At 45.7% G+C, this 21714-nt stretch overlaps 1 protein-coding gene across 3 annotated transcripts in view; it reads left to right on the forward strand.

Moving 5' to 3' along the window:
- The window catches only part of SLC13A3 (solute carrier family 13 member 3), a 65388-nt gene that overhangs the window by 20623 nt on the left and 23051 nt on the right, over positions 1–21714 (forward strand). For 2 of the 3 annotated variants that reach the window (XM_073236518.1, XM_073236516.1), the window contains exons 2-8: positions 8–273; positions 2563–2726; positions 12320–12386; positions 13231–13416; positions 15570–15695; positions 18457–18552; positions 19510–19614. In XM_073236518.1, the coding sequence (XP_073092619.1) occupies positions 8–273; positions 2563–2726; positions 12320–12386; positions 13231–13416; positions 15570–15695; positions 18457–18552; positions 19510–19614 (1010 nt within the window). The remainder of the gene's footprint in view (positions 1–7; positions 274–2562; positions 2727–12319; positions 12387–13230; positions 13417–15569; positions 15696–18456; positions 18553–19509; positions 19615–21714) is intronic. The other variant, XM_073236517.1, reaches the window with a different exon arrangement.

Here is a 21714-nt window from a genome sequence, read left to right on the forward strand (position 1 = left end):
TCTGCAGGAAGGCCGTTGCCTGTTTGTCATCCTGCTTATGGCGGTGTACTGGTGCACAGAGGCCCTGCCCCTCTCGGTGACGGCCCTGCTGCCCATCATCCTCTTCCCCTTTTTGGGCATCCTACCCTCCAACAAGGTCTGCCCCCAGTACTTCCTGGACACCAACTTCCTCTTCCTCAGCGGTCTGATCATGGCCAGTGCCATTGAGGAGCGGAATCTGCACCGGAGAATTGCCCTCAAGGTCCTGATGGTCGCTGGGGTCCAGCCAGCCAGGTAAGGCCAGGTAATGGGTCCAGCCTGAAGGTGGGGAGGCAGCAGACCACATCTCTTGGAGCCCAGACCCACACTTCCTTGTCTTCCTTCCTTCCAGGACAACAGACTCATCAAGTGCTGCCTTCCATTTATGTATTCATTCATTCCTCAGATTTTGAATGAGGCCTCTCTGTGTGCCAGACACAGTGCTAGGCTTTGGGAAATTCTCAAACGTGCATAAGAATCACAGGATAAGCCAGTCGAAATGCTTATCCCTAGGCCCCACCCCAGGGATTTGTGTCCAGTAGTTTTACAGGGGCCCGTATTAGCAGTATGACTCAGATTACAGGGGGGCTGCATCCCACCTTTCCTGCTCTGGAAAATGACTTACCTTCTCTTTGTCTATAACATGAAGATGCAATAGGCTAGACCTGTGCAGTGCAATAGGTCCTGGCCATTAGCATACACATTTGCTACTTGCCAGCCCAGGTGATGAGGTGGGTGGGGAGTGGGTGGAACGATGGCCTGAGAGAGGCAGGGAGGCAGAGTCCATTCCTGCATGGCCTCAGGCCCCCTCCACGGGATTTGAACTTTTAGTCTACAGGGTCTGAATGGCCTCTAAAATAGGGTCTTGTTCTTCCAATTTTTTTTTTTCAGTTTGGTGAATCTTATGGAACCCTTCCCAGAATAATGCTTTTAAATATATAAAACATGTAAACATAGGATTTAAAACATTACAGTGAAATGCAGCTATGCAAATACATTTAAAAAAACACTCAAATTTGTGATATAGTACCATATGTACTCCTTTATAGTAAATGGTAAGATCTAGCAACTGGCCTGATAATAACTGCAATTTTGAGGCAGTTCTGAGTGTGGATGATATTCCAAGATGCCTGCAATTATTATAATGTGGGATCTTAATTGTTGACCAAGTCCTGGGCACTTCTAATATGACTGAATTTTCTTGCCTGTTTATTACTACAGGAAATACTTTATTTCTATTGGCTGTTAGTAAAATAAAGATGCATTCCCCCCCCACACACACCCCATTTCTTTCCTGAATTATATTCATGGCCCCCTGGTTATGAAACTCGGCTTTAAAGCGTTCTAAGCTGGAGAGTGACAGGACAGATTTGCATTTTTAAGCAATTCCTCTTGGCGGCCAGGTGGAGAGCAGATGAGGGGTGAGAAGCTGGATGCAACCCAGTTAGAAGACTGTTCTGGGTGTCAAAAAAGAGATGGTGACAGCTTGGACTAGGGCAGTGGCAGTGGAGATGGACAGAATGGATAGATCTGAGAGCTCTTTGGTTGATAAAATAGATGGGGAGTGTTGGTTAGGGAGAAGAAGGTTCTAGATAACTCCTAGGTTTCTAGTATCTGCTCTGTGCCAAGCACTGTGCTAGGCATTGCCATAGTATTTCCTCAGGGAGGAACTGTCAGTCCTGTGGGAGGGATTCCATGTATACAACTGATCCCAGTGCAAAAGAGCATTTGATCAAGGGGAACATGTGGTGTTGGGAGCTCACAGGAGAGGTAGGGGGTGGCTTTTTCATGGAAAACATTACATCTGACCTTGAAGAATGGGTGGGGCTATTATCAAACATAGTTACAATGAAATAGCATGACACTAGTTCAGAAATAGATTTTAAAACACCAGATAACTATTCTAGAAGAAATCTAGATTGGTGGGGAGAGGAAGGATTATTCAGTAAATGGTGGGAGTTGGAATAATTGTTCTGTTCTTTGATTTAAAAAAATATGTTTTATACTGTACATTCAAATAAATTCCAGGTTGATTTAGAGTTCAATATAAAGAAGACCATGAAATAGAATCCTGTTAGTGGGAGGGACTCAGCAATGGCAGGCAGGCAGGAGATTTCGGTGCTGGTGGGCTCAGGGGAGTTGAGCAAGGGTGCCTGGTAGGAGTGGGAGGGGAAGTGGGAGAGGAGGCTGTTGGGGGTGAGCTGGTGGACAGCCTTGGTGCCAAACCAAGGCAACATTATTCTGCAATGGGAACCATCAAGGATTTGGAGTCATGAGAAAAAAATTTTAGGGTGGGTATTTTTGGACTATTTTACCTTGAGTGCCTGTGACAGTTCACTTAAACATGTTGAGTCAGTTTCCTTAAACCAAAAATAAGGATAGTGAGTGGATCTGGTCCCCACTTGGTTACTTGCTTGTCCTCTCTGGGCTTTAACTTCCAGTCTGCAAAACAAATGGACAGGATTTCTCCCGGGTGACCGACTGGGCCCAGAGGACCTCCTGGGTCCCGGTTCTGGATCTGCCCCTAACTCTCTCTGTCCCCAGGCTAATCCTGGGGATGATGGTGACCACCTCCTTCCTGTCCATGTGGCTGAGCAACACCGCCTCTACTGCCATGATGCTGCCTATTGGCAATGCCATCCTGAAGAGCCTCTTTGGCCAGAAGGAGGCTCAGAAGGACCTCAGCAGGGAGTGTGAAGAGAGTACAGGTGAGGCTATGGGATGAGCTGGGAGCCCGGCTGCCAGTGTGGAGAGTGGGAGTGAGGGTGTCCAAGGGGTGGGGGGAAGATGAAGGGAATGTACTTACTGAGCACCTACTATGTGCCAACTATGTCAGTAATGATAGCAATAGCTGAGAATTAGCGAAGTCAAACTACGGTATCTTGTTTGTTTGTTTTTTGATTTGCATTTATTGAGAGCTTACTGTGTACTAAACAATGAGTTAAATACCTTACATACATTATTTCCCTTATCTCAAAACAGCCTTAGAAGTAGGTACCACTCTTAAACCTTGTTTAAAAGCATTTGAAGAACTGCTCAAAATCACTAGTATCCAGAGAAATGCGAATTGAAACAATGAGATTTACTTCAATAAAGCTGGCAAAAATAAGAAAGCTGGACAACACCCAGGGCTAGCAGCCATGGGGGCCCTGGGAACTCTGGTGCCCTGCCAGTGTGGACTGGGTCAGCCTTTCTTAAGGGCATTCAGCAAATATTTAGTGAAGTCACATGTGCATATGCCCTGTAACCCATCAGTTTTGCTCCTGGATACAAATGCCAAAGGAATTCTGACACAGGTCCATGAGGGCACACATGTAATGATGCTCACTGACCATTCTCTGTGGTGTGGCACGTTGGTAGCCACAGGAACACCATCACTTATAAAGGGGAAGGTAAGGAGAGCACCATTAAGCATTTTGCTACTTTTAGGATTAAAGAATTAGGGGGACATACAGTTATATGAATGGATCTCACAACAGTGTGATTGGAAAAAAAGGCCAGAATGAGATATAGAACACAGTAGCATTATGTAAATCAAAAATAAACACAAGTGACCAAACATTTTGCAAAAACATAAACTAATGAAAGGCTACACATTAAACTCATCAGAATGGTTGCTCTGGGAAGGATAGGAGTGGGAAATGAGGATCAAAGGCACTAAATACATACAACAAAAGAGGGGCTTTATGCTACAAGTAGTGAGAATGTGCCATGAACTGAGGGATTTCATTCGCCCAACCCTGTGAAAGTGTATTCTAAACAAAATAAAGCACAAGGAGCTGCTGTGGTTTTAGGTGACCAAACAAAGGCTCAGAGAGGGAAAGAGACTTCCCCAAGTCATATAGCCGACAAATGGCTGAACCCAACTTTTCACTCAGGCAGTCTGGCTTCAAAGCCCAGTCTCTTACCCATGAAACCAGTTGCCTCTGTGAGAATTCTTTTGACTACAGTAAAAAATGTCTTCTGTCTGCAAATGCTTAAAAGGGTTCAAATATCAAAAAGTCAGAGAAAGGCAGTTCTAGGATTAACTCAGAGGTACAAAGATATCAGGACTGTTCATTAGCATCTCTGATTCTTCTGGTCTTTCCCTATTGGTTGCAAAGTGGCTGCCACATCCTGTCTGCTTTAAAACATCTTTCTTTTTATTGACATAGGTGTATTTTTTTTATTCATTTTATTATCATTAATCTACAATTACATGAAGAACATTATGGTTACTAGACTCCCCCCTTCACCAAGTCCCTCCCACAAACCCCATTACAGTCTCTGTCCATCAGCATAGTAAGATGCTGTAGACTCACTACTTGTCTTCTCTGTGTTGACATCCTCCCTATGCCACCCCCCCACATTATACATGCTAATCGTAAGGCCCCCTTTCTTTTCCCCTGCCCTTATCCCTCCCTTCTCACCCTTCCTCCCCAGTCCCTTTCCCTTTGGTAACCGTTAGTCTATTCTTGGGTTCTGTGATTCTGCTGCTGCTTTGTTCCTTCAGTTTTTCTTTATTCTTATACTCCACGTATGAGTGAAATCATTTGGTACTTGTCTTTCTCTGCCTGGCTTATTTCACTGAGCATAATACCCTCTATCTCCATCCATGTTGTTGCAAATGGTAGGATCTGTTTTTTTCTTATGGCTGAGTAGTATTCCACTGTGTATATGTACCACATCTTCTTTATCCATTCATCTACTGATGGACATTTAGGTTGCTTCCATTTCTTGGCTATTGTAAATAGTGCAGTGATAAACATAGGGGTGCACCTGTCTTTTTCAAACTGGAGTGCTGCATTCTTAGGCTAAGTTCCTAGAAGTGGAATTCCTGGGTCAAATGGTGTTTCTGTTTTGAGCTTTTTGAGGAACCTCCATACTGCTTTCCACTATGGTTGAACTAATTTGCATTCCCACCAGCAGCGTAGGAGGGTTCCCCTTTCTCCACAACCTCGCCAACATTTGCTGTTGTTTGTCTTTTGGATGGTGACATAGGTGTATTTTTAAAAGAAGCTTTAAATTGGTACATATATGGTCAGAGACTGCAATTTTATCACCAGTACTGAGTCTTTCTCTGTTTTTTTTTAGTAATAGAACTCCCATGTGGGCCCATGTCTACATAGAGAAAAAGCTGAATTTCCCAGCTTCCCTTGCAATTAGATGTAGTCATGTGACTAAGTTTGGCCAATGGTACATGAGCAGGAATGATGTGTGCAGCTTTCAGATTCTGCCCTTCCTGCTGTCTCCTTCTCTGGCTGGAATGTTAATGGGGCAGTTGATGCTACCCAGCACCCAGAGGTGGAAGCTGCCTATTGAGAGATGGATGACAGATCATCCCTGGTAGCTTTGAATCATTTATCCCAACTAAATCAACAAACATTATCCACGAAACCATGGACTTTGTCTGCTCGTTATATTTTTTCAAATATGTACTAAAATAAATATATATCTGTTAAAAATCTAAATACTGATCAACGAACCATCTAAGTTAATCTTATTTACTGTGGTATGGGCATTTCCCCATAATGCAATAAGGGATCTTGCTTATTTTATTTCCACATCTGCCCTGAAAGCTAGAAAGTACTTTGAAGACAAGGTTCAGAAAGGTGAAGTGGTACATTCAGAATCAATCCCATTGTTGGTCAAGTAGCAAAGCCAGGATCTATGCAAGGTCAAAGTCTCCCACAAAAAAAGGAAGCGATTCTACAGCAAGGTTGGCAAACTTTTTCTGTAAATGACCAGATAGTAAATATTTCATGCTTTACAGTCACAATTACTCAAACTCAGCCCTCCCAGACAGAAAAGATCCAGAGACAATATGTAAATGAGAGGGTGTGGCTATGTTCTAGGGAAATTTTATTTGTGGGTGCTGAAATTAAAATTTTATATAGTTTTTACATCACGAAATATTCCTCTAGTTGGCAGGTGGGGAGCCAGGTTCGGCCCGTGAGCCATATTTGCTCACCCCTACTCTGCAGGGTCAGCTTCTTTGGTTTTCTGTTTCCCCTGAGTCTTGGGGGTTCCCAAGACCATCTCCCTGTCACCCTGGAGTTGCAGCAAGCAGTTAAGACCCTTCTCCTTCTCTCATTTCAACCCCAGCTGCTCCTACTTTATATTACACACTGGGCTGCCAAGCAAGCATCACAACTGTTTATTGAGCACTTACTTAATTCAAGGACTCTTCTTAGGGCCTTCCATCTGAATGAGGTCTGACCTCATTTAGCAGAATGGAATTTGAGGAAGAAATAAAGAAAGAGGCTAAAGTGGCCCCCCGCCCCCACAAGTCTTGTCGTTTCCAAACAGTGGCTCTGGTCCTGTGAATCCAGGGCTGGCTGACTTCAGAGCCTGCACTCTTAACCTCTGTTATTCTGCCAGCTGCAGAAGGTTCTTTTTTAGTGTAGTGGCTAAAAAAAAAAGTTTGAAAGCCAAGTCTCTCACTATAGTGATGAGAAATCTGAGATCCAGAAGGGGAAGGGACTTGCCCAAGGTCACACACAGTACTGGTCACAAGGTGAAATCCAGTCTTTTCCCTTATGCTGCAAGATGTCAGGAAGTGGGAGACCCTGGGGAGCAGATACCTACTTTTACAGGCGGTGGGATCAGAGAGCAGGGACTGGTTAATGATCAGCCCTAAGAACTAAAACAAGGCTAATTCCAGTACAAAGAGAGATGTTCCCTTTCATCCAGTTTCTGTGCTCTGTCCTGGAGGTGGGAGGTGATGACAGGGGTGGAGGGAGTAGGGATTCTGTTAATGGTCCAGGACAGGGATGAGGAGGCCCCTGGGGGTTTTCAGTCCGTGACAGGCACCCATATGCCAGACACTGCTTAATTTTTCATACCCATTGGCTCATTTAATCTTCATTGCAGTACTATGAGGTGGATGATCCCCATTTTATAGACGAGCAAACAGGCTGAGAGAGGCAAAATGATTTTCCTAAGCAACAAAGTGAGTTAGTTGCTGAGCTCTGTCTGAATCTGGAATCTGTGCTCGTAAGTACCATGCTCCAGTGAGACAGGGCCTGGGGTAGGGTGGGGCTCGCGGGATGTGACCCAGCGTTCCGCAAGCTTGGGCTTTCAGTTTCTTTACCCACTCTACCTCTTACACTGCCTGGGGGACCAAGGGGCCAGGTGGATGGTGGCCTCTTCGGTGCCTTCTACATGCATGTTCTCATTCGATTCTCCACCATAGCCCTGAAGGGGTGGCCCTATCATCATGCCCATTTTACAGAGGAGGAAACTGATGCTTAAAGTGGTGAAGTAGCTGCCCAATGTCCCTCAGCCAGTAAGAGTCCCATCTGGCTTTTAATCTAAACTCTACCACTCTTTCCCCTTCTTTTCTCGGCCCGAAGAAGGCTAGCTTGTCACCCATGTCTGCCCTTTAGGAATGCTCAAGATGCCATCACTCAAAATGCAGTCTTTTAGGTGGGGTTAAACATTGCCATCCTCCTTCACTCTTAATTCAAGAGGGACCTCCTTCTGAGGCTCTTTTCTCATCTATGAAATGAGGACAGAACCTCATTCCTTTCACATATATTATCATGAAGCTTATGTGAGAAATGAGATCCTGGCACATAGGATGTAGTTAACATGTGGCAGTTGTATAAAAACCATTACAAGATTTCCAGGAATGAGGAGGAGCAGGTAATAAGACCCCACACATTGGTGCCCATTTAGTTTCCTATGAAAGTTGATGCATGGTAAAGTTTCCTAGTTGAGAGGCATTTATTTATTATATAAATAATATATATATTATGTCCATCTCCTCTGTGGACTCCAGGCTCCATGGGGGCTTGTATCAATCTTTCCCATTGCTATGACCTACAGTGGTGCAGTCTTGTCACCTAGAACACTGCTTGGCATGTAGTAGGTGTTCAATAACTGTGTGGAATTAATGAATAAATGAGTAAATCGACCAGTTACTTAACTGATCTAAGCCTCAGTTTCCTCATACATGAAATGGGGATATTAATACCTACCACCCAGGTTGTTGTGAGTGCTAGATTAATCAGTGGATGTCAACCTGCCTAGCCTGGGTGGCTTTCACCTCCCCTGGGGTGCTCTTTACCTAATCTGATACAAGAACTTTCTCCCAAGAGCCTTCTGTGTGCCAAACTTCAAGAATATTTTAGTCATAGTGGGGAGGTTAGACTAGATTTAGCAGTTCGGGGGCAAACCTGTTAAGAGTCAGGTGGGTGCCTTTGGAGGCAATGTGAGATACAAGGTGTGGGGAATCAACAGTCCTGGGACCAAGCCTGACTCTACCACCAACCTGCTGGGACACCTTGATCCAGACTGGAACCTCTCTGGGCCTCAGTCCCCCCAGGTGTAGAGAGGAAGGTAATCATCCCTGCCTAGCTCTCCCAGGCAGTTCCAAGGCTGCTTTAAGATTAGAAATGTGCCAGTTCTCAGTCCCCCACCTGACACAAATTCAGGGATTGGTATTATTTGAATAAGACCTTACATAAGCACCAAGCTCCTAACCAGCCAGAGATTTCTGGACCCAAGGACGTCAGCACCTTTGGAGACTTTGCCCCACCGGCTTTTTTTGCATGGTCACTTGGATCACTGTGGCCACAGGAGCCACAAGGGTGGGCCCTGGGTAGATGGTTAAGAGCATTCAGTACCTCAGTTTTCCCATTTTTTTTCAACTTCACCTTCATTGGCTTTATTATCATCATCATTATTAGAAAAATAATGCTTGGTATAAAATGTTTTCATATTACCAACCTGCATAAAGAAGTAAAACTCCTTCCTTCCTAAGTCTTATATGCTGCCAGTAATTGCTGTTCATAGTTGTGTGTATACAAATTTCCTCCCCTGCCTCATCAAGAGAATGTACACAGTCTTACATCCAGGCTCTCCAGCTCAGTTGCTGGCAGCAACCAGGTTCTATGGATGAGCGACAGGAGCCAGGTAGGGACCGTGGCAGACTGATGAGCATGCGCACCTCTGCCTGGGCAGCCACGGAGGCTACACTTCCCCATCGGTACCTTCAGGCACATCTCAACCCTGGCTGAACAAAAGAATCACCTGCAAGCTTTTCGAAAATACTGAGGCCCAGGTCCTACTCCCCAGACAGTAAACCAGAATCTCTAGGGTGGGGCCTGGGCACCCCCAGGAAGTTCTGTGTCTGTCCAGTGCTGTAGAGTGGCCTTGAGTTATGCCTGAGATGCTGGGGAGGTCTGCTGACCATCTGATGATGTGTGACAGCTGTGGTCCTAACCCAGGTGGGAAGGGTACAGAGTGAACTAGGGATGGGTGGGGTCAGGGGCTGCCAGGTCAGAGTTCTTCCCCCTGGCCATCCCCTGGGGAGTGACTTTGCCCCCCAGCATCAGTGTCCTATTAACAGCCCTCATTTCCTGCTTCAGTGCCCTGGCCTCCAGCCTCGTGCATTGCATGTGGACATGTGTTCCTGTCCCTGGAGGCCCCCATCCCCATGACCCGGGCAAGCAGATCTGCAGTTAGCCTTCAGCTCCCTCATGGTAGTTAGCAGGGCCAGCTTCTGGGCTGGCAGACATGACACAGTCAGCTACCACGAAATCCTGCTCCCTCCTGAAACCAATAGGGAAGGGGCAGCACAGAGAGGGGAAGGGGAGGGACTTCCCCAAGCCACTGGGAGGAACAGGGCAAGAGCTCAGGCTGGAGTCCAGACACTGCCTCCCGGTCCCTGTGGCCAAAGATCCTCAGGCACATGCCATGGGCAACCATGATCTTCTCGTTCAGAGGGTGTTAGAAAGGACCTCTCGTGGTATTTGGGCTTTGGCTGGGGCATTTGGGGCAGTCTGAGGAAGCAGGGTTTGCTCTAGACTGGGTGCTGTCCAAACTTGGGAACAGTGCTACCATTAGGCCAAAAAGCAGCAGCCATTCGGTTGGCAAGAGGGAGACACTTGGCAATTTGTGGGTGGCAAGTGACTTTGAACTTGGACCAGATTTGAAGTATCCTTTCTTTGTCTCATTTTATCAGTCTCAGAGCAACTTTGTGTGAGGCAAATAATGTGTAAGATCATTTAGTTCCAACAAGTGAACGATATGGCGTATCTGGGTCAGGCCAGCCTCATATGTCAGGAGATGCTGTTTTATTCCTTCTCAGGAGTAACCCACATCTACTAAATCCTGGCTAATGCTCAGATTTCTGTTCAATTCTTTAAATTGGGGTTGGCAAACTTCAGCCCACCAAATCTAGCCCACTCCTTGCCTGCTTTTTTGTGTAGCCTGTTTGCTAAGCATAGTTTTTATATTTCTAAATGGTTGAATAAATCAAAAGAAGAGTATTTTGTGACATGTAAAAATGATGTGAAATTCAGATTTCAGCGTCCAGAAATACAGGTTTGGCCACGCTTACTCACTGATGTATCGTCTGTGGCTCCTTTCATGAATGATATCATGGCAGAGTTGAGTACTTATGACAGAGACCATATGGCTCCCAAAGACCAAAATCTTTACTATTGTGGCCTTTGCAAAAGAAGTGTGCTGGTCCCTGCTTTACATGGTGTCTTAGTCTGTTCAGGCTGAGTATTTGTTTCTCACAGTTCTGGAGGCTGGGCAGTCGAAGATCAAGGTGCCTGAAGATTGGACGTCTGGTGAGGGCCGTTTCCTGGTTCATAGACATCTGGCTCCTCACTCTGTCCTCACACTGTGGAAGAGGCGAGGGAGCTCTCTTGTAAGGGCACTAATCCCATTAGCGAGGGCTCTTCCCTCATGACCTAATCTCTTCCCAAAGACCCCACCTCCTGACACCACCATACTGGGGATTAGGTTTCAACATATGAATTTGGGAGGCAAAGGGATGTAAACATTCAATCTATTGCAAATGGGTCCACTTCACAATCCTCTTGACAATCCTAGGACAATTATTACTTCCATTTTATGAATTAAAGAACTGAGGTACAAGGAGTTTAAGGGGTTTACCTAAACCAGAGTTTCTCAACTTAAGTACTATTGACATTTTCAGGTAATTAATGCTTTGTTGTGGGGGGCTGACTTGTGTATTGCAGGCTGTTTAGAGCAATCCTGGCCTCTACCCTCTAGATGCCATAGCACCCACCCCCCACCTCCACACTAGCTGTGACAACCAAAAATGTCTCCAGACATTGCCCAATGTCCCTTGGAGGTTGAATAGGCTAAGGATGGGAACCACTTATCTCAAGTCACATCATAAGTGATGGAGATATGATTTGAACCCAGAACCTATGTGTTCAGCTATCAGTCATACACCCAATGTCCAGGGATGGGTTCTTTGCCCTTGGTGAGGGTTTCAGCTGCAGGAATTTTTAATCCCTTCAATTTTTCTTGTTCAAAATACTATCAAAGGCTTCTGGGGAGACTGACCTGTCAAGGAAGGTAAATACTTTTAAAAAGAACTCAGGTCCTGTCCTGACCTTCCTCTGCTGAAACACTCCCCCAGCTCTGCTCCCATCTGACTCAGAGGAGAAGCCAAAGTCCTTACTGTGGGCCCCAGGACCTCTGCATGATCCTGCTGGCTTTCTGCCCCCCACCCCTATCCCCAGCTTCTCTCATCTTACCCCCTGTTACTCTTCCCATTTCCCAATCCCCTCTAGTCCCACTGGTCTCCCTTCTGCTTCCCAACACACCAGACACACTCTCACCTCAGGGCCCTGGCACTTGCTGTTCCTGTTGCCTGGAAATCCCCTTTCCGTAGCTCTCCATGTGGCTGGCTCTTTTATATCCTCGAGGCCTCAGATCATATGCCATCAGCTCATGGTGTCTTCCCTGTTGACCTAAACACAGTAGTCTACCTTCTCCCCCACCCACTCTACAATCACTTTCCATCAAATCACCTAGTTTTAATTCCTCCATCACTTTCATCTCTACCTGAAATTTTCTTTATGTTTTAGCATCTGTCTTTCCTTCTAAAATATAACCTTCATGAGAGCAGGGACCTTATTCTATATTATTCAATGTGTACACCAAGCTCATAGTCAACAGTACATAGTAGGTGCTCAATAAATACTTTTTGAATGAAAGTATGAATGAATGGGAGATTGGGGTTACCCTTCCCATGGCTCATCCATTACCACTTATACCTAGTCTTTCCCAAACACCCCTTTGGCAATGGCCCCTCAGGCAAGTCTAGGCTTGAGTTAGGGGTTGTCAAGCAGCCTTGCAGTTAACAACCTGTCCATAGGCCTGGGGCCATCTCCCAGTAGGATGGGATTTTGAGGACTTAAAAAAAATTATTCCATGAATAGTATAGAAGGGGAACCCAAAGAAGCACTCTTGGTTGACTACCCAAGAGTGGGAACCCCTCTGGCCCATTCATCACAGCACACTGAGACACCCTGCTCTTTCCCCCTAGCTGCTGTGCGGGGAAACGGTCTGCACGCGGTGCCCACGGAGATGCAGTTTCTTGCCAGCACAGAAGAGTGAGTTCCTGGTGCAATTCATAGAGGAGCCAGTGCTTGATCCAAAGAGATGATGTGCAAGAATTTAATGCTGCAGGCAATCCCCCTCCCATTTCCAAATTTTCCTCCAGATGACCCAAGTTTCCACCATTCATCCGGTTGGCTTAGACATGAACTAACACAGCCTCTTCAAACAACGCCGATGTGGAAAGGGCAGGGGAGTGCATTAAATCCTGGTGAGGTGAAGGGAAAGGAGGGGCAGGAAGACCAGGAGCACATGAAGTACACGATAGTCAAGGAGCAGAGGTGTGCCGACAGGCGTCCAGAGGCTCTAAAGACAAAAGTGTCCTATGAGACAATAGCCATCTTTCACACTTAGGAAGCATCTGCACATGGACGGCACAGTTAGTCTTTGGTGTCCTTTGTATGTGGCAGTGTAGTTAAGATTTTGACCTTTGGAGCCATGCAGCCCTACCTTTGAGCCCTGGCACTGCTGCTTACCGGCTGTGTGACTTGGACAAGTCACTCAACCTTTCTGAGCCTCAAATTAATTTCACCTGCCAACTGGACATGCTATTGGAGCCCACCACCAGGGTTATTTGAGATTAAATGAGATAATGTCGATGAAGCAGGTTGCCAGACCCTACATGTGTGGGTGGTAGCACTTGTTATTGAGGGCATTGTTATCTCGATTTAATAGTGATGGAGCAGCAGGGAGTGGGGTTGCTCATTTTTGGAGGTTTCCGATGCCTGTGCCAAAGGCCTTCCAGAAAGACCACTTAGCTTGGCCCAAGCCGTGCATTTCCCCATGAGGCCAGGAATCCTGAATGTCTTCCGAATGGCTTCTCTTTGGGTTTGTTTAAAGCAAAGGCTCCTCTGAGGAGGCGGAGGCTCCACTGGATCTCCTGGCAGACTCCAGGAAGGAAGAAGAATACCGCAAGAACATCTGGAAGGGCTTCCTCATCTCCATTCCCTACTCAGCCAGCATCGGGGGCACTGCCACCCTCACAGGCACGGCCCCCAACCTCATCCTGCTTGGCCAGCTCAAAAGGTAAAAGCAAGTGTCCTCACCTGGCACTGGGGTTTCTGCTCCTTCTCCCTGTGCCCCCTGCTTAATTCAACACTAGGGGAATGTGTTTTGAGTGCCTTTTCTTGGCCAGGCTCGGGAGACCCAGTAACATACAAAACCCAGCAAAGTCCCTGCTCTGGGGAAACTTCCATTCCGGTGGGGGAGACAAGCAATAGAGGAAAAAGCAAACGAAGAAAGAGTAGGTTGGTGTGATAAGTTATGAAATAAAATAAAGCAGGCTAGGGAGATGGAAGAGACAGGATGAATGTAATTTTTATAGGCTGGTCAGGGATGTGGGACTTCATTTAATAGGGTAACATTTGAGCGGAGGCCTAGAGGTGAGGGAGTGCCCTCTGCGGACCCAGGAAGGAAGAGCGTAGCAGACAGAGAGGATGGCCCGCACAAAGGCGAAGGCGCAAAGACCAGCGAGCTGGCGCGCAGAGGCCAAGAGGAGTGCGGGAGGGCCAGGTAAGAAGAGCCTGGACTAAGGCAGCCATGAAGCCCAGCTTTCCTTCCCGTGAGATGGGTGGGGGTCAGGAGAAAGGTAAGAGAGAAGAGTGGCTATGACCCCTGCTTTAAAATCTAACCCCAGGGGAGGCACTGGCCTGTCACTGTGATGTCTGATGAGGAGGCCAGCAGTGGAGCAGGCTCTGTCAGGAGCTGAAGTCTCCCTTCACCGAAACTGTCCCAACAGAGTCTGGGTGGCCATCTGTCAGGGCGTGAGAATAACAGAGAAGGATTCTCAGGTGGGCTGACTTGTTGATTGCGTTATTTCAAGCCTCTTGGTTTGATGATTTTAAAATATTCCAGCGTTTCAAGATTCTAAGATTTTCAGATTCCAGGATTCTGAGAGGTAGAGTTTCTAAGATCCCTTTGCAGCGAGATGCATCATAAGTTCATCTAATCTACATGATGCCAATGTAAGCATTTGGCAGCATGTTCCCAAGTGCTGGCCAACTAATTTATCTGGTACTCAACCAAAATATCAAGAAGTTATTAGGATGATGGAGGAAAAGCTGGCCATGTTGGTCTTCCTGAGAGAGGGTTTGGTTTACATAACTCAGCACTATACTTGTGAGTGATCAAAGTTATTTTCATGAGAAATTTTAAGAATACCCATGTTTTCCCTCATGGACTTCTTTTGAAACCTCAACCCTCTCTTATCTTCTCAAGTTCTAGAACCTTTTGATTTTAAGATTTGATGGTAGAAACCAGTGATTCTCACACATGGGTGCATGTTGGAGTTACCAGGGAAGGTAAAAAAATATATTCCTGGGTCTCAGTTGCAGATTCTGATTCAGGAGGTGTGGGATGGGCACCAGGCATCAGTATTTTCCCAGTTCCTTTAAGCCCTCTGCATATTTCTGGTGTCTTTTCATCTCCATTCTTTGAGCAATGCCTGGCTGTGCCTGTGTCTTCTGGTAACTCTTGGTTATCAGAGCCAGGATGGTCGTCCTTCAGATGCAGGACGGCTGGGTTCGGCCCTTTAGTCTTCTCAGTTAGAAGGCGGTGGGAGCAAAGGGACCATCTGCTAGAGGATGAAGCAGGATGTTCAGTGTTAGGGCTGCAGCCCGTCCTTGGGGCTGGACAGGAAACATGTGGCTCCAGAGGCCTCAGGGGCAGGTCATGAGTTGGGGAATGGAGAGAAATGGGGGAAAGTTGCCGTTAAAGGGTCTTCAGGCTGCCTGTCCACCCTGATGTGAGCAAGACTTTGTTCCAACTTGAAAAGGAATTGGGGGAGATATGCTGGTACATAAGTAAATTTGCCAAACTCCAAGGATTTTGAGTAAATTAGTTGCAAATTACATGCAAATAATATGCAATATTTAATTGCACAAGCTTGGACCTTCTGGTCTGGAAGGAGGGATTTTAAAGGATACAAAATAATAGGGGATCTGGTTCTCTAGCTGAGAACCTGGAGAGATGGGAAAATGGCTGCCCAGAGTGTCCCCCTTGGTCTTTGCCCCCCGCAATACATTTAATTAGTTTATTCTGATTATGCATTATATAGGCACATGACAGAACCCTCAGAAAATAAGGTACTTTCAACATCACTTAATAGCACATGTAATATACACACATAATCCATCAGCGTGGCTGACCTCGGCTGGCTCTCACCTCCCTCCTCTCTCCAGTTTCTTCCCACAGTGCGATGTGGTGAACTTCGGCTCCTGGTTCATTTTCGCCTTCCCTCTCATGCTGCTGTTCCTGCTGGTGGGCTGGCTCTGGATCTCCTTCCTGTACGGGGGAATGACCCTCAGGTACCCCTCGTGTTTTACTTGAACTCTGAGCCAGCCTGAGCTGCGCTGGAGTCTCCCAGGTTCCTTCTTCACGGAGAGTGGCCTTCCTGATTCTCAGTCTCCTTCTATGGAAACTGAGGCTTGTCGTTGTATTCTCTTGCTGTCTTCTCACATAGTGGCTGTGGTAGACTTCACCTCCCACGGGCGTGAGGACTGAGGGTGTTGTGTGACCTGCCTGCTCCCCCGAGACCCTCAGTTAATGTCACCCATCATCAATAATTACTAATGGCATTGTCATTTAAGTAAACACTCATACCAGAGGAGAAGGAAGTGTAGTCTCCCATTTTATGGGGCCCCAGGACAGGAGATAATTTGGGGTGGCATGAGGACAAAGTATTAAACAACATCGACTCACAGAGAGAGAGAAATCATCCTTTAACAACTCTTAAAGAATCAGTAAAGTCTCCTTTGGGAGGTGGAGAAACCCGAACACCTCTCTGACATTGCCAAACCAGCTTTTCAAACAAAGAGCCAGCCTCAGTTTCAGAGACTTCAGCCAGCACGGGTGTCTAAACAGCATGTCATAATCTTGCTTTGCTTTCATTTTTCTGTTTATTTTCTACTTATGACAAATGATTCTTGTTTTCTATTTATGAGAGTGATATGAAGTTTTCTGTTCAAATACATTTGTTTAATTAAAATGATGAGTCTATTTGGAGGAACATATTTTAGGCAAACATGAGCTGGGTGGTACATGGATACAGGAATACTGGTGAAGGTAGGTTTGAATGCCTCCAGTCTGGGGAATAATACAACAGGACCTGCAGCTCAGGGCAAGGGTTAGAGGCCAGGGATACTGCTGAACATCCTACAGGTATGCAAGTCAACCCCTCCAACAAAGAATAAGCCCACCCCGACTCAAAAAAATGAGCTCACCCCGACATGTTCATAGGTTGAGAAATTCTGGGCTACATCATTGAGGGTCTTGCAGGAGTTTGATCTTCACATGAAAGAGCCACTGGGAGGTGGGTTTTTTTTCTGAAATATTCATTTGCTTATTTAATTTGGATAAGCAACACACACACATGGTTCAAAAAATCAAAACAATACAAAGAGGTATGCGGTGAGACTTCTCAAACACACCTTCATTTACCGATTTACCGGGTATCCACTTTATTGATTTCTCTGATAATCTAGAGTTTCTTTAAGCAAATACACACAGACACAGTGTATTTTCTGGTGACTGGTCTCCCTGGCAGCTACCTTTTGTACATTAACAGGTATTTTGGTAAGGTAAATTTCCATAGATGGGATTCCTGGGTCAGAGAATGAACACATTTTATTTTAATGGGTATTATCAAGTCATTCTCCATAGGAATTAAACTAATTTGTTCTTCCCACTACAACATATGAGAGTGTCTGTTTCCATGCAGCAAAGTGGATTTTTGCCAATCTGATAAAAGAAAAACAATCTGCATTTATTTTATTAAGAGTAATTTTGAGCAACTTTAGAGTAATAGGAAAAGTTTTTGTATACCCCTGAAAATACCAAAAAATTGGTATTTCCTCCCCTGTGAATTGTTAATCTGTGTGTGTACATCCTTTGTGCATTTTCATATGCACTGTTGGTCTTAGTCTTATTGATTCCTAGTGTGCTCTTTTTATATTGAAAGATTAGTGCTTATTCTGCAAGATGAGTCAAAAATATTTTTTCCTGATTTGTTTTTTACTTTGTTTATGGTGCTTTTCTTCCATGCAAAATTTTTAAAAATTTCACTGTAGATGAATTTATCAATCTTTTTTATATGGCTTCTGAATTTTCAATTACCATTAGAAAGATCCTCCCATCATAGGAGTGACAAAAGGAGAATTCCATGTTTTTTCTAGTATTTTTTAAACTGTTTACATTTAAGTCTTTCCTCTGTTTGGAGTTTACCTTTAGGGTGCCGTGTGAAGTTTGGATCCAGTTTCACGTTTTTGTTTCAGAGGCCTACCCAGTTGTCCCAACACTGTTTATTAACACACAAAAGTTTTCAATTTTTATGAAGTCCAATTTCTCTATCTTGGGTTGCTTGGGCTTCTGGCATTATATCTGAAGAGTTACCTAATGCAAGGTCATGAAAATTTACCTTTATATTTTCTTCTAAAAATTTTATAATCTAGCTCTTATATTTAGATCTCTGATCCATTTTGAGTTAAATTTTGTATATGGTGTGTGTTAGGGTCCACATTCATTCTTTTGCATGTGGCTGTCCTGTTGTCCCAGCACCATTTGTTGAAAGACTATCTTTTTGCCATTGAATGATCTTAGTACCCTTGTCAAAAATCAGCTGACTATGAAAGTATTGGTTTATTTCTGGACTCTCATTTCCCTCCCACTGATCTACATGTCCAACACTACTGACTAAACAGCTCATCTCTTCTACACCAGCCTGAAATACCAACTTGATCACAGACTGAATCCCCACTTATAATTGAGTCTATTTCTGGACTTTCTCTTTTGTTCCATTGTCTCAACTATTTTTTTATGCACCTTTTTGACCCCCTAAAGGGTTTTAAGCCTGGGAATCATATGATTGGATTCACATTTTAAAAAGACCATGCAGGTTCTAAGTGGGGAGAACAGATTTTAGAAGGGGAAGACAGAGGCAGAAGAAGACCACTCAGCAGCAGGCTGCTGCGGGCTCCAGAACGGAGATAACGAGGCTTAGCAGGGTGGTGGTGGGAAGTCTCTCAGATCCACCCTGGCAGCTGCTCCTAACATCCCCACTTTCTGTTCCAGGAGCTGGAGGCGAAAGACACCTGAGCTCAGAACTAGTGCAGAAGATAGGGCTCGAGCTGTGATTCGGGAGGAATTCCAGAACCTGGGGCCCATCAAGTGCGTTGAAGTAGAGCTTCTGGGGGTGGCGAGAGGGCTGGGCACTGGGCTTTCAGAAGAGCTACCTCCTGGCCTCACCTTTATACCCCTGGAAGCTGTCCCAGGGGAATTTCAGGACCAATGGCCTGGGAGCCTGGAGATGGGGGGTAGAGGGGTGGCTTGCAGTCAGCCTCTTGCTCTGGTGCTGGGCTAGATACTCTGAGGACCCTCAGGGTGAACTTGGGGTGGGGACCTTCCACCTTCCCACCTGGCACATGGGATACCTGCCACGGCCTTGGGCAGCTTCCAGGACCTTGTTTAATGTATGTTTCCCATCTGGTGAAAATAACTAGGAGTAAGCAGGCCTGCACACAGGGGCTAGCTCTGCCACTAAATCCTGCTGTGGTTGGGCAAGGCACTTGCCCTGTCTGGGCCCTGCTCCCAATCTGTGAAATGGGCAGTTGGGTAGATATTTGCTTCAATACTTGAGGATTCTCTGGCTACCCCTCTTCCATGTCTGTGCCCTTTCTGTGCCTGCCCTTCTCCTTGTGTCTGTCTGTCCCCTTGTGTGTATATCTGTCTTCGTCTGTATGTATGATTGTTCCTCTCTCTTTCTCTCTCTCTCTGCCTACCTCTCTATTGCTGTCTGGCTGTTTCCTTTCTCTCTGCTTTTCTGACTCTGCTTTTCTTTTGCTCTTTCTTTCTCTCCCTAGGACTCTGGGAAACTCCTGGTGGGAATGATACAAATAGTTTGGGAGAGGGGGTTATTTGATGCTCAGAAAGGATCCTGGGGGAGTGTGGACAGTCTTCCCTTGCTCTGGGGACCTCCTGGGGAGCGAATTACTTCCCTCAGCTTCTCAGAGGCAGGGCCCTGGCCCAGTCAGTCCCACCAGTGGTGCGGCCCGTTCCCAAGGCCCTCCCGTGCTGCGCTCCCCCGAAGCCCACAGTCACCGCGGTGCCTGCATGTCTGTGCCACAGGTTTGCCGAACAGGCCGTTTTCGTCCTTTTCTGCATGTTCGCCATCCTCCTCTTCTCCCGGGACCCGAAGTTCATCCCTGGCTGGGCCAGCTTCTTCACCCCTGGGTGAGACTCTGGGGACCCAGAGGGCGGGGTCCAACAGGGAGGATTCTGGGATGCACCCCCTGGAGTTTGACAGGCAGAGAGGCTGGGGAGACCGGGGCTAGGTTTGCACCTCATGTCCCCTGTAATTATTAACAGCTCCTTCTTGTACTCTCAGAAGAGGTTAGGTTTAGATGACAAAACATTTGGCTTCTCATGTTAAGAGCTTTGGCTTTGGAATCAGACAAAGCTAAGTCTGAATGCCAGCTCTGCCACCTACAAACTGCACAACCCTGAGCACATCATTCCTTCATTCATTCAGTCCCTCACTCAAGTAATCAACATTGAGTGCCTCTGTGCAAAGTGTTATGCTAGATGCTGGGGACACAGTCAAAAACAAGTAGTTGGACAACAAAATAGCTGTAAATTGTGACAAGTGCAATGCAGGGAAATTGAGAGGCTGAACAAGAAATGAGTGGAGTGGGGGCACTGACTGGGGTAGCTTGGGGAGGGAGCAAAGGCTGGGAAGGGGGGAGGTGGGAACTGAGGATGCACCGGAAGCGTCTCCTGAGGTCCTGATGTTAGGAGCCCCCTTAGCACATTTGAAGAACTGAAAGATTCTTCCAGTGTGACCAAGGCCAGGCGGGGAGGGAGGACAGCGGGCAAGACGGGGCTGGAAGGGCAGGTGAGGGCCAGATCATGGAGGGTCTTGTCAGATGCATTAAGCATCTTGGTCTTTATGTGGAGGTTAAGTTACTTAACCTTTCTGTGCCTCAGTTTCCTCATAAAATGCTATTGTAATAGTATACTTCTCATTGGATTATTCTGAGGATAAGTGTGTTAACACAAGTCAAGTGATTTGAATGGCACATTAGAAAGAACTCAATAAACTATTTGCTGTATTTATTAGGGAATGGATAGTGGGGGCAAAAATTTAAGTAGGGAGAATAGTTAGGAGCTGTAACACATCTGGATGACCCCTGTCATCTAGAACAAGGGTCAGCAAACCAAGGCTCATGGGCCAAATCCTGCTTGATACTTGTTTTTGAATAGCTTTTACATTTTTGAATGGCTAGGGAGACATCAAAGAACAAATAATGTTTGTGGCACATGAAAATTAAATGAAATTCAAATGTCATTGTCTACAAATAAAGTTTTATTGGAACACAGTCATACCTGTTCATCTGTGCGTTGTCTGTGACCGCTTTCCCACTGCAACATCAAAGTTGAGTCGGAGCAGAGACCATATGGCCTACAAAAAAATGTACTGTGTGGTCCTTTACAGGAGATATTTACTGACCTGTGGTCTAGAGGGAAAACTTCAATGGCTTGAATGAAAGTAGTAACACTGGAGATGGAACAGTCAAGATGTATTTCAAAGTTAGAAATGACAGGACTTGCTAACTGGGTTGGATTTAGGGGCATAAAGGAAAGGAATACCTGCATGGATAGTGGCTAGCTGAAGAAAAGCATTCTTCAGGGGGTTGGGTATGGTTTAACAATTCCATTTTGAACATGGTTTCGACTTATCAAGTCTAACATGTCTTCCAAATACTGTAATGGGCAGTTGGATGCGCAAGCGTGGCGCTCAGAGGTGGTGTTAGGTTACAGATATAAGTCTGGGAGTCATTGTATAGATTTGGAATTTAAATCCATAGGAATTGATGGGCTCGGTTAGGGAAAGAGTAAAGGGGGAGCAAAGAGGACTCTAAGGAATCCCCACATTTAGGAGCTGGGTAGAAGAGAATGAGCCCATTAGAGAAATGGAGAAAAAGCAGTCAATGAGATAGGCAGAAAACCAGGAGCAAAAGACTAGCAAAGGCCAAGAGAGGGGAGTGTTTTAAGAGTAAGGGGGCAACCATGTCCGATTCCAGTGTCAGTTAGAACATGATTAGATGGGGGACATGTCCTCTGGGTTTGGTGAAATCTGATTGCCATCAATGCCATCCGATAGAATATGTAATGTGAATCACATATGTAGTTTTTAATTTTTTAGTAGCCACATTTAAAAAGTCCCACTCCCAGAGATGATCACAATTAACAATTTGGTGTGTAATATGTCAGATACATACACGCATATGTATATATATGTATACATACATACACACACAAGGCTCTCAGAGG

Source organism: Manis javanica, chromosome 5 (assembly GCF_040802235.1).
Source record: "Manis javanica isolate MJ-LG chromosome 5, MJ_LKY, whole genome shotgun sequence".
Taxonomy (NCBI): Eukaryota; Metazoa; Chordata; class Mammalia; order Pholidota; family Manidae; genus Manis; species Manis javanica.